The 17,245-nt window shown below is 32.5% G+C and overlaps 1 protein-coding gene across 3 annotated transcripts in view; it reads left to right on the forward strand.

Moving 5' to 3' along the window:
• LOC127711987 (putative transporter SVOPL) overlaps positions 1 to 16,814 on the forward strand; it is a 79,492-nt gene extending 62,678 nt beyond the window's left edge. For 2 of the 3 annotated variants that reach the window (XM_052218144.1, XM_052218143.1), the window contains exons 10-14: positions 4,043 to 4,187; positions 8,129 to 8,206; positions 9,215 to 9,408; positions 10,401 to 10,490; positions 14,856 to 14,984. In XM_052218144.1, coding sequence (XP_052074104.1) covers positions 4,043 to 4,187; positions 8,129 to 8,206; positions 9,215 to 9,408; positions 10,401 to 10,490; positions 14,856 to 14,984 — 636 coding nt within the window. Of the gene's footprint in view, positions 1 to 4,042; positions 4,188 to 8,128; positions 8,207 to 9,214; positions 9,409 to 10,400; positions 10,491 to 14,855; positions 14,985 to 15,919 lie in introns of those variants that run through there. The other variant, XM_052218145.1, reaches the window with a different exon arrangement.
• Positions 16,815 to 17,245: the final 431 nt, after the last annotated feature.

A 17,245-nucleotide genomic window follows, 5' to 3' on the forward strand; every position in this document is an offset into this window, starting at 1 on the left:
TTAAATGGATCTGAATTTTACCTCCTCTAAATGGGTCCTACAATTTCCATATGCCAAAAGGCATGAAAGGTGTCCCTATTAAAATACCTGATAGTCTCAAAACTTTTAAGCGCTCATTAGTCCTCTGTGAAGTCAGTAACTTCTATGGCAAATTCAATCATGTGGACATGGTTAAAGAAGTCTGGTGTCTGCTGCATTCCACAGGAAAAAAATCAAAACCACTATCCAAGGACATCACTGATATTTGTTGGACACAATTGCTTAACATTAAAAAAATTGCTGAGTAAAAAGAAGAAAATTCAAAAATGAAGACATAAAATTTTAAATTGCAGAGATGATCAGATTTCAAAGCTCTGAATTGAAGCCAATTTTAAATATACAACTGTTAAAATCTCGACATAATTTGTTTTCAAACAACATAAGTGATAAAAAATGGCTTCTTCATAAAGATGCACACTTAGGGGCATTTAAAATATGGACATAATTGGGCGGTCATGGAAAAGTCATGATTTTGCTTCTTACACCAGCTAGACATTTTTGGGCATACAAGTTTGGGGGATTGGACATGTTTGAGGGGAAGGACACGTTTCTTTATGTTGCATAAATGCTTGCTCACGGTATGAGCTTTTCCATAAAAACTTGTAGACCATGCGTTATGGGCTTTGCTCATTGTTGAAGGCCGAACAGTGACCTTTAGTCTTAATTTCTGTGTCATTTGGTCTATTGTGGAAAGTTGTCTCATTGGCAGTCATACCACATGTTCTTTTTATATATACATGGGACCCAGGGAAGGCAAATTAAAATATCCACTAAGGTTGTACCCATTTTTATACGACCGCAAAAAAATTTTTGTGGTCGTATATTGGTATGACGTTGGCGTCGTCGGCGTCGTCGTCGTCGTCCGGCGTCGTCGTCCGAATACGCATAAGTTTTCGCACTCTAACTTTAGTTTAAGTGAATGGATCTCTATGAAATTTTACCATAAGGTTCAATACCACAAAAGGAAGGTGGGGATTGATTTTGGGGGTTATGGTACCAACAGTTAAGGAATTAGGGGCCAAAAAGGGGCCAAAAATAAGCATTTTCTAGTTTCCAGATAATAACTGTGGAACGGTGTATGGATCTCTCTGAAATTATACTGCAAGTTTCCATACCACAAAGGGATGGTAAGGATTTGCTTTGGGGGGTTATGGCTCAAACCGTTTAAGAATTAGGGGCAAAAAAGGGGGAAAAACAAGGTTGTCCTGGTTAATGGACAAATACTTTAGTACAAAACATAATTTAAAGCAGTGTAAGGGAGATAAATCAAATTCATCATTGAAATTATCTCCCTTACACTGCTTTTAAATTATGTATAAAGTAATGGTTAATGAACAATTAAGATAATTTAAAACAGTGTAAGGGAGGTAATCCAAATACAACGTTTTGGTTACTTCCCTTACACTGCTTTTAAATTATGTTTAAAGAAATGCATATTTATAAAGGAAGACCAGTAAAAATATCTGCAAATGTTGCATCTTTTTTTTTTACAACAAAATCCATATGAAAGATTTGACACTATATTTTAAATTCTATTATAAAATAGATTAAGTTAGCACTATGGTAAATTTAAATGGGTAATTATAGTTGCAAACTCCATTGGAAATTTGAATTGAGATTATGACCATATCTTGAGGGAAAGAATTTTTTGGGGAAAAAAAGGGGGGGGGGTCAATTTTTTCTCATTTCAGATTTCAGAAATTAAAAAGAATTATTCTTCAAATATTATTTTTTTTTCAAATTTCAAATATTGAAAAATTTCAAGAAGTAATCTTTAATTGGACAGTATGCGCATTAGATTTGTAAAATCTTTGACCACATTTATTTATTTGTTATGCCGAATCTAACCGTGTATTTAGATTTTTAATTTTGGGTCCAGTTTTCAAATTGGTCTACATTAAGGTCCAAAGGGTCCAAAATTAAACTTTGCTTGATTTTAACAAAAATTGAATATATGGGGTTCTTTGATATGCTGAATCTAAACATGTATTTAGATTTTTGATTTTTGGCCCAGTTTTCAAGTTGGTCCAAATTGGGGTCCAAAATTAAACTTTGTTTGATTTCAACAAAAATTGAATATATGGGGTTCTTTGATATGCTGAATCTAACCATGTATTTAGATTTTTTATTTGTGGACCCCGCTATCAAATTGGTTCATATTGAGGTCAAAAGGGTCCAAAATTAAACTTTGTTTGATTTCAACAAAAATTGAATATATGGGGTTCTTTGATATGCTGAATCTCACCATGTATTTAGATTTTTGATTTTTGGGCCCCGTTATCAACTTTGTCCACATTGAGGTCAAAAGGGTCCAAAATTAAACTTAGTTTGATTTTAACAAAAATTGAATTCTTGGGGTTCTTTGATATGCTGAATCTAAAAATGTGTTTAGATTTTTGTTAATGGGTCCAGTTTTCAAGTTGGTCCAAGTTGGGGTCCAAAATTAAACTTTGTTTGATTTCAACAAAAATTGAATATATGGGGTTCTTTGATATGCTGAATCTAAACATGTATTTAGATTTTAGATTTTTGGCCCAGTTTTCATGAAAGTTGGTCCAAATTGGGGTCCAAAATTAAACTTTGTTTGATTTCAACAAAAATTGAATATATGGGGTTCTTTGATATGCTGAATCTAACCATGTATTTAGATTTTTTATTTGTGGACCCCGCTATCAAATTGGTTCATATTGAGGTCAAAAGGGTCCAAAATTAAGCTTTGTTTGATTTCAACAAAAATTGAATATATGGGGTTCTTTGATATGCTGAATCTAACCATGTATTTAGATTTTTGATATTTGGGCCCCGTTATCAACTTTGTCCACATTGAGGTCAAAAGGGTCCAAAATTAAACTTAGTTTGATTTTAACAAAAATTGAATTCTTGGGGTTCTTTGATATGCTGAATCTAAACATGTGTTTAGATTTTTGATAATGGGCACAGTTTTCAAGTTGGTCCAAGTTGGGGTCCAAAATTAAACTTTGTTTGATTTCAACAAAAATTGAATATATGGGGTTCTTTGATATGCTGAATCTAAACATGTATTTAGATTTTAGATTTTTGGCCCAGTTTTCAAGTTGGTCGAAATTGGGGTCCAAAATTAAACTTTGTTTGATTTCAACAAAAATTGAATATATGGGGTTCTTTGATATGCTGAATCTTACCATGCATTTAGATTTTTTATTTGTGGGCTGCTATCAAATTGGTTCATATTGAGGTCAAAAGGGTCCAAAATTAAACTTTGTTTGATTTCATCAAAAATTGAATTCTTGGGGTTCTTTGATATGCCAAATCTAACCGTGTTTTTAGATTTTTAATTTTGGGTCCCATTTTTAAATTGGTCTACATTAAGGTCCAAAGGGTCCAAAATTAAACTTAGTTTGATTTTAACATAAATTGAATTCTTGGGGTACTTTGATATGCTGAATCTAAACATGTGTTTAGATTTTTGTTTATGGGACCAGTTTTCAAGTTTGTCCAAGTTGGGGTCCAAAATTAAACTTTGTTTGATTTCACCAAAAATTGAATATATGGGGTTCTTTGATATGCTGAATCTAACCATGTATTTTGATTTTGGAAATTGGACCATAATAGGTAAATTAAAAAAAATTGAAGTTCTTAGACCACATTCTTTCTGTGTCAGAAACCTATGCTGTGTCAAATATTTAATCACAATCCAAATTCAGAGCTGTATCAAGCTTGAATGTTGTGTCCATACTTGCCCCAACTGTTCAGGGTTCGACCTCTGCGGTCGTATCAAGCTGCACCCAGCGAAGCATTTTATTTTAAAGTGCTAAATAATAAACTGGAGTTTATTTGCACTTTCAAAAAATATTCAATACCCAATGCCTTGTGCACCTCTTTTTTGATCAAAATGCTTTCTGGAAATGCCAAAGGATAACATGTGCTCTGAAATATCTGATAATTTAGGAGGAGAGGAGGGTTCAATTTTATTAGATCTGATCACAACATTTCAAGTTTTAATATAGTTTTTTCTTCTGCATAGGTACAAAGAGGAGAATTTAAAGATTTATTTTCAAGTAATTATGTAGGAACGACTGTAATGCTGTGGGTTTTATGGTTTGCCACGGCGTTCTCATACTATGGTATGGTGCTAGCAAGTACAGAAATACTACAAAAGAAAAAGACAGGTAATAATGTAAATTTGAATTGTGTTACACCAAAAACCATATATATGTTTTGATCAATTTTCATGTTTTGTCAGGTACAATTTAATTTCAATTTGATCAACAGATGAAAACCCCCCTTAAAATGTTTGAAATCTAGACTCAAAATCGTGGCATCTGGTGAATTCTATGACAAGATTTCATGCTTGTCAAATGGAAATATTATTAGCAGTACTTACTTTTTTCTAAAAATTATGTCTGCAATTATATATATATAATTATTAAGATTGAAGTTTTCAGGCCTTTATGGGTCTATTCGAACTGTCATGCAAATCAATTATGCCATTTATTCATTCGCAAATTAAACTTAACAAATCAGAACAAATTGAAAAACAAACTCATGCATGCAAACGTTATCAATATAATATTGTAAAAATGCACACCTTTGTGTTGCTTAGCGGGGAAAAAAATCTGTAATTGAACGTTTCATCACATGGCACGACTTTGTATATATACTCAATATCTCTCTGGATTTTCCTAAGAAATCTTGTTCGATGGATAACGGCCGAGTGTTCCCGATAGAAATACTAACCGGAACTCTCAAATTTAAATATAAACCAAGAACAATAATAATAATTGCGACTCTCAAAATAATCCAATAAGTAATATATGCACCCATATTTTATTTTGCTAAAAAAAACTGTTTAAAACGGTAAATTTGGCCGGTGGCCAGTTCTTATGGAAAACACTGAGATCATTTTTATTTTAAAGTTTTCTTTATTATATATGGTTTGGGGATATTCTGTTTTCATTTTCTTTGTCTGAAAATATAGTTCCTAGTGTGGATAGTGTTTTACATACATTTTTTTTTCCCATTCACCTTTCCAACTTAATTTCATGTTTTATGCATAGATTAACTAGAAAGGGGATTAATTCATTCAGCAAAAAGTTTTGATTCACAAATTTTATGACAAAATAGTGATTTGGTCGCAGGGCTTCCAAAACGGTGGTATTTTCCGGACAAGTCCGATAAGTTATATAAATGACTTCTTGTGTCAAGGCTAAAACAGACATCTTAATAACATAGTTCAGAAAAAAATTAAAGTTCATGCGATCTTTTCAGTATTTGACCTGACCTTTTGCCTTAAACAGCCACTCATTTCCGGTCATAAAAGTGACATGATGAATAATTACTATCAAAACAAACCCTACTTTAATATCCTCTCATTACAATCAAGGTTAATTAGTTCTCTGACAGCTGATTTTACCTGTTCAGGCGACAGGTAAACTATTTTGTACCAGACATTGATCGGTCTATTAAAAGTTATTTTATTACGTTTCAGCGGTTTGCATCTGATTAATTTAGTCAACAAGATTCAGATTACCAGAAAACGTATATAAATATTATTTGATGAAAATTTAAAAGGTAGTAATAAAGGTTTTAAGTGAAAAATCGTCAGAACCACGTTGTTTAAACTAGTACACATGTGCGAGATATGCATCCGATTTTTCAAAAATGCTAAAAATATCGTTGATACCTTTATCTAACGTTCATTTCGAGTATTTTTCTGTAGAAATAACGCGAAAAGAGCTACTTTAACTCAATCATGCTTTGTAAACGTACACAGATTTTACGTCTTTGGTCCGTGTTTTACCATTGTCAAGTCAACATTCGGTATGAGAAAAATGTACTTTCAAAAACGAAAGTGAAGTTACTGACAGCGTAATTTTGCACAAATAAAGAGTCTTAGGCAGATATTAGAACACTGATGTTGCACACTTCGAATGGTGCACTGTCAATTTAACAGTTAACACCAGAACATCGAATTTATATTAAAAAAAATCAAGTCAAGTACCGTTTTTGTGTCAATCATAATTTATATGATGCCCAACTGATTACTATGGTTGCCTTTTGTTACTAAGTCTTAAGGGATTAAAATCAGGATGAGACAAAAAAAAATGTCCAGCTGGCTCAAATATTTTTTGGAAGCCCTGTTTGGTCGAGTTGAAAAAAGGGATAAAATGTGTATGTTCAAAGCTGTCTAGCTGAATAAAAGACCCAGCTAATTAACCCTGTCAATACTAGCTTTGGATATTATTTTTTTCCCAAAAGTAAAAAACTACATGGCACTGTAAAAATCTTGTTTTGCTAATGCTTGTTGTAAATTTTAACTCACTTGGCCCACAGGGCCATATGAGCTTTCACCATCCTTCTTTACCTCATTGTCTTGAACATGCATGAAATATTTGTCACTGGACATTAGGCAAACAATAATCAATCAGTCATCCTTGACCTCATCATTACAATTAACTTTTACAAAAATCTTCTCTGCTGAAACCACTTGACCAATTTCAAGCAAATTTCAACTGAATAAACACAAGGGTATATTTTATAAAGTTGGCGTTTGTTTATCCTGCTAATAAACTAACATGGCCAGCATTGCTAAAAAAACATAATGGTAAAATGCATTTTATGGCTAATAACTTGAAAACCATAATAGATGGAGAAAATAAAACAGGGTTAATATGTCAAAATGTCATGACTTATCTCTCTAATCTCTTTATTCCGACCAAAATTATCAGATGACTCCTTATTGGAGTTGTTGTCCTTAAATGAAGATTTTTGACTAATTTTAAATGATTTTTTCCCTAGTGTCTTTAAGAAAACTGTACTTGATTTGTAGAAACTATTAACAGCAAAAATGATCAGCTATACAAAATCAACAAAATGATGTATAACGAAGCAGTTGAATGACTTGTTGTATTAGTAATTACCCTTTAATGAACATTTTGACTAATTTTTGTCTGCCTTGATGGAGTCAAAAAGACATCTAGAGGTATGCTGTTTCCGGCGGCAGTGGCGGCGGCGGCGTCAACAATGTATTAGTTTGTTATTAGTATAAAAATAAGGAGATGTGGTATGATTGCCAATGAGACAACTATCCACCAAAGTTCAAATGAAGTGAATGTAAGTAATTATAGGCAACCCTAGGTCAGTTTTGTGGGGAACCATTAGTGGTAGGTAAATGATACTTGGTCTGCAGTTGTATAAGCACTGGCACATCTCATTTCCATGGTGATTATTTGGCCCTGCCCCCTCAGTCATGGTCTATTGACTTTGAAACTTTTGCTTTGTTTACATGTATTAGTCTGTGATTAGGTCAGTTTAGGGGAACCACTCTTGGTAGGTCAATGATATTTGTTATGCATATGTATTAGCATTGGCACATCTCATTTCGATGGCGATTTTTTGGCATTGTACCTTCTGTCATGGTTCATTGACTTTGAATATATTGCATAACTTGTTAAAGTATTGCTATTTCAAATTTAACATTTGCATTTTACTATCAAAATAACAAAAAGGCGAGACATATCTCTGTGATAACAGTTTATTTAGTTTTTGCCGTTTATCTTGAAAACAATATTTGAAAACAGCATAAATGATCAGCAATACAAGATCTACAAAATGTCAATATTACCAAATTCTTTGGATGATTCTTTTTATGACTCGTTTCTCTTTAAATGATGATTTTTGTTTTAATAAATATTTAGAATTTTTGCCTATTTGGAATTTTTGACAGATGAGCAATACAGGCTCTCAGTAGCCTCTTGTTTTACATGCATTTATTTTTGTACATATATGTTTAAAAACCCAGCAAATATGAGCTAAAGAGATGTTGGATCTACATCAATATGACAGTGTCCCATCAACACAGTTAAACCAGAAAAAAATGCTTTTAGTACACTTATACACCCTTCAACAATAAACAAATGGCAAGTTTTAAATTACCCAATGTGTAGAATAGTTTTGAACAATTTAACCCAAGTAAAAAAATTGAGCTTCCATTCCTATCCTCTAACACATTTAAATGGAAAAGTCCTAAATTTTAAATATTTGTGAATTATTTTATTTCAAGACATCACCCATAAATATGAGGATAAAATATTTGTTTCATTTATTTCAGGAGAGAGTTGTAGCTGCAATCTTTTAAACAATAATGATTATACTACAATGATACTATCATCATTTGGTGAACTGATCCGTAAGTTTTTTTTTTAAATTGAATATTTTACCCCAAATCCCAGAATTTATAGATTTAATTTATAATTAAATTTTGTTGATTTTACTCTGTAGCTGTGTTCTAATATGTACAGACGTAGCATGATCAACATCAAACAATATCCCCTCAAACCATCTTGAACTTGCAGTGATGTGAGAGTTTTTGCTTCATGTTGAAGGTCTTACTGTATCATTGTGACTTTCTGATGATGAACAGCTATAACAGCACTGTTCCTTTGCTGTTTGTTTTTATACGCCCGTCAAAGAAGAGGAGTATTATGATATACCAATGTCCGTCTGTCCTTTTTGAACCCAATTCTCATATAACTTAACACAACATTAGTATTGATGGAAGAAAGCTCCCTTTCAATTTTTTAAAATTTACATTAAGGCAATTTTTCACAAATTGTGCACTTACTTCAGTATTCCTGGATTGATATTTACATTATTGTCTGGATTGATAAAAGGAAGCTCCCTCTTGATTTTTAAATTTTCTAATTTGACACTTTAGAGTTCTGGGACTTTGATTGTTAGATTTTAATAAATTTTTCACATATTGTACTATAACTTGAGTTTGCTTGGATTGATTTAGTGGAAACTTTACATAGTTGTTGGAATTAGTGAACATCTCATACTGTTCAATTATAAAAAAACTTTATCCTCAGGCATAGTTTTTTACAGGGCTGTTTTATTTCCTTAAGATTAAATGTCTTTGAAATATGCTATTTTATTCTTGCAAAAACTGCAATATGTATGATAAGAGCGTATCATGCACTCTTGATGCAGTTGTTTATTCTTGTTAAGGTAGTGATTTTATCATGTTTATGTCATGTATGTATTGAATGTATATAATAAATCCTTTTGTTTCCCTTTGAATCTTTAATATCCTGAGACTTTAACATAACACATTTAATGAGAAAATGTTTTGGGTTTTTTATTTGTTTTGGTTTTTTATGAAATAATTATAAAGTATGTATTTTTTATATTTCAGCATTACCTATAAATATGTTTTTAATAGACAGAGTGGGAAGAAAAAAAATGGGTGCTTTTAATATGGGAGGTTGTGCATTTTTCTTCATGTTGTTACAAATACCAATGCCACAGAAAGCTTTAACTGCTGTAATGTTTTGTGTAAGAGGATTTTCATCTGGGATGTTTAACTTTGTTTACATTTACTCAGCTGAGGTAAGATACATTTTTTAAATGACTTTTTATACCCTCTCTCTCTCTCTATGTGCCCTTCCATCTGTCCGTCCCATTACATTTACTTTTTTTTCTTTTCTACGGACTGACAACAATATTTTCTTTCCAAATCATTTTCTGCTAAGAGTGCATATGTGTACATATACATATTGTGCAATGTGCGTAAAATACACAAATACATTCTTATCTGACTATGCCGTATGTGTTTTGCTCATTGTTGAAGGCTATACTGTGACCTGTAGTTGTAAACTTCCATGTCATTTGGTCTCTGGTGGAGAGTTGTGTCATTGGCAATCATACCACATCTTCTTACCTTATTTATATTATAACGCTTGACTGTTGTAGATCTTTAAAATGAATATCTAATTATACTTGGCTTGGAATAAGGAATTCTATTTTATGTCTGTCCATTTATCTGTCATCACTCATCAACTACCTGTCTACCGAATACTTATAGCAAGGGTATCATTTGACAGCTCACAGTTCAATTTGTTTATTATTATTTAATTAATAAAAAAAGTAATCTTTAAAACACATTCAAGATAGCATATTCCATTGTGTACAACCTCTTATGAAAATAAGCAGATGTGTTACGGTTGCCAATGAGACAACTATTAACCATGGACTCTTTCTGAACTACAAGAAAACCATGCTGATACAGGTTACATCGTCAGATATAATAATGATGTACTTTATGTTTTTTTTCTTCCCTGAGGCTGATATGAGATCAAACAGAAAAATTCATAAGCTATTGAACGTGCTGTTTTTATTTATTTGTTTATGTTTATCTATTTATATTTAATAAGGTCACATGCCAACAACTATACAAATGGTGAAAGTAGGGTATAAATTAGTGAGCTCTGCTCAAAGTTTAAACACTTTCAAATTCTTAATGTATAAATAGTCTATCATTCTCCTGTAGTGTTTACAGGTTAAGCCTCAATACTAAAACAGTCTTTCTTTTATGATTTTAGGTTTATCCAACTAATATAAGAACCCTTGGAATAGGTGCTGCATCGTCATGGGCTAGAGTAGGTGCTATGGTCACTCCTTTTGTTGCTCAGGTAAGTCTTAAGATTGGGCCCTCCCTAGCCTTAGATACTGCTAGATATTATTGTCATGTCTAAACTTTTGATGATGGGATGAATCTGGATAAGATCATTATTGATATGCAACATGGGTGCTTTTCCAAGACAAAGGGAGATAAACACAATAAAAGAATAATCAGGTCTTTATGATTGATTTGATTTTTGGTGTTTTAAAGCCACTTTTAAGCACCGCTTTTGGGCTATTTCGTGGCGGCCAGTTTTTATTGATGGAGGCAGCCGGAGTGCCCAGAGAAAACCACCGACCTTCGATAGGAAAACTGACAATCCTAGTCAATTAAGATTGGATTCGAGTGCACCCGCACGAGCGGGGTTCGAACTCACAACCTCAGTGTTGACTGGCTAGTGATTACAGTAGTAACTACTTAGACCACTCGGCCACCGAGGCCCCTCAATTCAAGTATAGTGCATGAAAATACAATCTTATATGAATTAGTTAAATAAAACTATAGGTCTTTATGAAGTTTTTCATTGAATTAATGCCTTTATTTGGTTACTGGTTCCCTGCAGTTTATCTTGTTTATACCATGTCTATGATATGTTGGCCCCTGTTAAAACGTTTAAACCTGCTGCATTTTTATGCACCTGTCCTAAGTCAGGAGCCTGTTGTTCAGTGGTTGTTGTTTGTTTGTGTGGTCCATATGTGTTTCTCGTTTCACGTTTTTGTCGAGCCTTCGACTTTAGTCGAAAAAGCGAGACATAGCGATCCTACATTCCGTCGGCGTAGGCCTCGTCGTCGTCGTCGTCGTTGTCGTCCGTGGCGTCCACAAATATTCACTCTGTGGTTAAAGTTTTTGAAATTTTAATAACTTTCTTAAACTATCCTGGATTTCTACCAAACTTGGACAGAAGCTTGTTTATGATCATAAGATAGTATCCAGAAGTAAATTTTGTAAAAATAAAATTCCATTTTTTCCGTATTTTACTTATAAATGGACTTAGTTTTTCTGCCGGTAAATATTACATTCACTCTGTGGTTAAAGTTTTAAAAATTTTAATAACTTTCTTAAAATATCCTGGGTTTGTACCAAACTTGGACAGAAGCTTGTTTATGATCATAAGATAGTATCTAGAAGTAAATTTTGTAAAAAAATAAATCCATTTTTTCCTTATTTTTCTTTTAAATGGACTTAGATTTTCTGCCAGGAAACAACACATTCACTTTGTGGTTAAAGTTTTTAAAATTTTAATAACTTTCTTATACTATTTTGGATTTGTACCAAACTTGGACAGAAGCTTGTTTATGATCAAAAGCTAGTATCTAGAAGGAAATTTTGTAAAAAAATAAATCCATTTTTTCCGTATTTTACTTTTAAATGGACTTAGATTTTCTGCCAGGAAACAACATATTCACTCTGTGGTTAAAGTTTTTAAAATTTTAATAACTTTCTTATACTATTTTGGATTTGTACCAAACTTGGACAGAAGCTTGTTTATGATCAAATGCTAGTATCTAGAAGGACATTTTGTTTTCTTCCAGTTAACATTACATTCAGTCTGCAGTTAAAGTTTTTAAACATTTATTAGATTCATAAACTATCCTGGAATTTGACCAAACTTGGACAGAAGCTTCTTACAATCAAAAGATAGTATCAAGATGAATATTTTTATTGATTTACTTCCTCATTTTTGTTGAGCCTGCGATTAACAGAAAAAGTAGGCGAGACACTGGGTTCCGTGGAACCCTTACAAATTTTTTTATATAGATTAGACTGTTGGTTTTCCTGTTTGAATTGTTTTACACTAGTCATTTTGGGGCCCTTTATAGTTTGCTGTTTGGTGTAAACCAAGGCTCCGTCTTGAAGGCCGTACTTTGACCTATAATTGTCAACTTTTTATACGTTGTGACTTGGATGGAGAGTTGTCTCATTGGCACTCATACCACATCTTCTTATTTATATTAAGGTGCTCAAAAAGGGCAGAACTAAAATTTCAGAAATTTGATATTAAGTTTGATTAAGAATTTCTTTTTAATTCTTACAAAAATTCCTTGCCTGTGCTTTTCTATTGTTCTACTGCATTTGGAGCTGAAACAAACAGATTCCAAAATAGTACATTTACATCTTTCATTTAAGTTGGAATTAAAGCAGTTTTTTTTGCTCTGTGTATTACTGTTACCTAGAAAAATGGAGCTGTTATTTATAGAATATCTTATCAAAGAATTCAAATATTGCTTATTAACACCAAACTCAGATCAAATTGGAATTTGGGTGGCATCACTTTCACTGTTCTTGAGTTATGTCCCTTTATAAATGGAAAAATTGCATTTACATGAACAATCATTGATTTTTTCTGTATTGTAATAAGCAACATGAAGGATGCCACTGTTGGAGTAGGGACTGCTTATTCTTCAGAAGCATCTGAGTTCAGCTCAAACATTTTATATTTTTATCAGTGTTCCAGCTTGAATCCCAGGTCAGAAGGGTGCTAGTTGACTGAAGGGCACTTTAGGGTAATTATTCAGATTTAAGGGCACTTGTGCAAAGTAAAATGAAAGCCAAAAATACCAATTCTGATAAATCCCTTCCTATAGAAATGTACCTATAAAATTAGGCAATATAAAGCATTTCAACAAATTACACATTAGTGGGCTGTAGCAAATCCACTGAAAACAAATCTCAATATTTCTAAGATAAACTAAAATTATTTTCATTTACCTGTGTATAATATGACGCAGGTTTCTTCAAAAGTGATGATTTTCTAAAAATTGTTTGATATTTCACAGTGATATCATACTTTAACTTTGGTTAAACCTGTTTATTTACGTTTGACTTTAATTATTTATCCCTTGTAATTTTTTATTAACTGTGTACTTGCATTCAGGTGTCACAGGTCAAATTTATTCGTTCATTGTGTGTTAATTTACGTTTTTTGATTGAGTTAAGCCTTCCAATTGATATTTTATAGTGTGTTTTTCTATGTTGTGATGTTATACTATTGTTTCAGAAAAGGGAGAAGGTTTGGTACCATCAAAACGTTTAATCCCGCTGCAAATGTTTGCACCTGTCCTAAGTCAGGAATCTGATTACAGTAGTTGTCGTCTGTTTATGTAGTTCATACGTGTTTCTCGTTTCTCGTTTTTATATAGATTAGACAGTTGGTTTTTCCGTTTGAATGGTTTTACACTAGTAATTTTTTGGGGCCTTTTATAGCTTGCTGTTCAGTGTGAGCCAATGCTCCGTGTTGAAGGCCGTACCTTGACCTATAATGGTTTACTTTTATAAATTGTAACTTGGATGGAGAGTTGTCTCATTGGCACTCATACCACATCTTCCTATATCTATTGAGGCCATATTTTGAGCATATTTTTGGTGTTATTTCTATGTTTTATTACTTTATTATAAAATGAAGCAAGACACATAATAATGATGGTGGAGAAAAAAAAACTTTCAGAATTTTCAATGAATTGGTACTGATATACCAGTCATGGGGCATTATGTTTTCTTAAAAATTCATTTGTGCATATGTCCTTCCATCTCATATCATATTAAAGTTTTGGTTTTAGAAGGTTAAAGCATTGGTATAAGAAAATGAAACAATTCTTTGTAAATTGTGTATTAGGAAGGATTTTCTGAATTTGCTTTCATCAGGAATGCTCACAGCAAAAAAAAAAAAAGGAGTCCAAGATGTATAACTACTTAGATGGGTGAGGAGCTATATGACCAAAAGGGAGGTAAAAGGAATAGCCAAATTAACCTAAGGTCAACTTTGCCTCAGGGAATTGGAACCTTAATTTCAAATAAGTTTAAAATTTATCAACTGAGAATTTCAACAAAATTGTGTTACAAATCATGTCAGTACTAAAGCACTCACAGGTAGTAAATAATGTTAGGTCTCTTTTGTTTATCATTTTAACTGGGTTTTCAGACAATTAAAATGTGTTTATTAATTTTGGGTAGTAAGAAAGACAGCCTGGCAGGCGACTCAAGCAGTATCCATCAAAAAACTTGAGAATTGTTCAGCCAATGCCATTGCTCCAATCCATTTCAAGTTTTAATATATTGACTCTTGTAAAAAAGTCAGTAACAATTGTTTTATGTGAACTCCAAGGAAAATTCTAAACGGAAAGTTCCTTATCAAATGGCAAAATCAAAAGCATAAACACATCAATGAATGGAAAAAAACTGTCATATTGCTGACTTGGTAGTTGTGATATTTGTTAAACTCTTGTAGTCAAGACATTTCTGTGTCTCCACACTTTATTGTTTTCTTTACAGGTATTGTTAGATCAGTCGTTAACAGCTGCTGTGTGGGTGAATGGTTTGTTAAACTCTTGTAGTCAAGACATTTCTGTGTCTCCACACTTTATTGTTTTCTTTACAGGTATTGTTAGATCAGTCGTTAACAGCTGCTGTGTGGGTGTATAGTAGTGTATGTTCTGTTGCTGCTATTTGTGCCATATGTTTGCCAATAGAAACCATGGGAAGAGCATTACCAGTAAGTTTAAGATAATGAGGGTCTTCAAGGAAAGGGAGACATATTCTTTGTCCTATCCAGTCCACAAATGTTTGAAAAATGGGATGTGTTTTCAATTATTGCAAAATTTAGGACAGCAAAGCTTTAGCAAAAAAAATATTACGCATTTTAAACTTAAGCTTGCATTATTTTTTTTGGGAATTTCCTGGAATAGTTTTAACTGATCTTGCATTTTTGTCCACTGTTCAACAACCACAATTTTATAAATACATGAAGATATTTCTGAATTAACAGTATATAAAACGCTAGACAATGGCATTGTATTCAGGCCATCAGTTTATAATTTGACAAAAAGGCTTTTGATGTTATTAACTGTGCATACCATTGGCCAATAGTTTTATGCCCCGCCACGGTTGAGGGAGTATTAAGTGTTACCCTTGTCCATACGTACCTACTTATGTCCCAAAACTAGTTTCCTTTCCCTTACTTTAGTTAGCCTCAACCAAATGTTATGGAACTTATACACAATGCTTATTACCCCAAAACACAGATCAAGTTCAAATTTGGGTGGCTTCACCTTTACCATATCGCATTCTACAGCTATGCCCCTTTATAAATGGAAAAATTACTGAATTTTTCATTTCCGTTCTCTAACTTTAGTTTGCCTTAACCAAATGCTATGAAACTTATACACAATGTTTAACTTAATTATTACAATAAAACACAGATCAAGTTCAAATCTGGGTGGCATCACTTTCACAGTTCTCTAGTTATGTCCCTTTATAATGTTAAAGGCAAGCAGGGGCATCATCTGTGTCCCATGGACATATTCTTCATTTATCTTAAATGATATGTTAATAAGAAAAGTTTTCATAATATTTACAATTTCTAATCATGAAACAAGAAATGAAAAAAAATTATATTTGTGAGAAGATGCCAAAAGTTTAATACAGAGCATTTTATTATTCCAGCACACAACATGAAGAAAAGAAAAAGTCTTTAATCAAGCAGAAAATCAAAAAACATTGGTAGAAGAGGAAATATTCTTAATTCAATGATTGTGTTCAGATTTCGACATTTCATGTGATTGATTTGCAGAGCATTCCAATTGTTATTTATCATTAGGTAATCACCTGTAATTATGATTGAATTATTTATTATATTGCAATACTGTAGGGATTTAAAAAGAGCTGTGTAGGATAGAAATCGACCTTATGCAAAAGCACATATACATGTACATGTTTTCTGCTCTTTGGTCAGGTTGTTGTCTCTTTGACATATTCCCCATTTCCATTCTCAATTTAACATGTACTGTCAATTCAGAAATTATTGCAAATAATGGGACTTTGTGAGTATGGCAATAACAAAAAGTCGCTTTCTGATACCTGACACATATTAGAATGGAGATTTTCCTGAAATCGCAATAATTAATCTCACATTTTTGTCCTTTCTTCAAAAATTGCAATAATAAATGCATGCAATAATTTCTGAACACAGTACAAGACTTTGATTGATTTTGAAACATTCAAATATGAAATAAAAGATGAATTTTGTCTGTTTTGTAGCATTCTTATATCAACTCAATGTTCAAACAGTTACAGACTTAGAGATTTTTCAAACCCAAGTAGGTTAATAGATGTATTGATATTCATTTGCATAAAGTTGATTTCTATCCGATGCAACTCAAATTGAATTTACAGCAGAATGCATCGAGTGTGTAGGTAAAGGTAATATCTTTGGTTAGCTTGCAAGCTTGTTAGCTGAACCGTGAAGTCATTATTAGGTTAGGTAAACTACCCTCCTTTAAGAATAGACTAGTCCGACAGATAACCAATCTATCTGTCTGTAGGACTTGACTACTCCGAAAGGAGGGTAGTGTACCTAACTTAATAATGGCTTCATGGTTCAGCTAACAAGCAAGCTAACCAAAGATTCTACCTTTACCTACACACTCAATGCATTCTGCTGTAATTTGTCATTATTTTTTTCTGCATAATTATATTTTAATCTACGTGTTCAAGTTCTTATTGAAATTTTTAGTAATCTTTTAAGTTTCCATGATAAGATTATATGCCTGAGTTTTTATTTACATGACAAATATCATGTATATATTTAAATCAAATTTCTTAATAGGTCTGAATTTCTTATTTTGGTAGAAAATTTACACACCAGGGTGAAAATAAGTCTTAGATAAAATTTAGCTAGTTTGCAGATACATAATTTATGAGGGTCTGGATGGGCTTTACAGAATAATGGGCAAAAATTGCAGAATATAGGACAAAAAATACACAGAATAG

This window comes from Mytilus californianus, unplaced genomic scaffold (genome assembly GCF_021869535.1).
Source record: "Mytilus californianus isolate M0D057914Y unplaced genomic scaffold, xbMytCali1.0.p SCAF_8, whole genome shotgun sequence".
In the NCBI taxonomy this organism is placed as follows: Eukaryota; Metazoa; Mollusca; class Bivalvia; order Mytilida; family Mytilidae; genus Mytilus; species Mytilus californianus.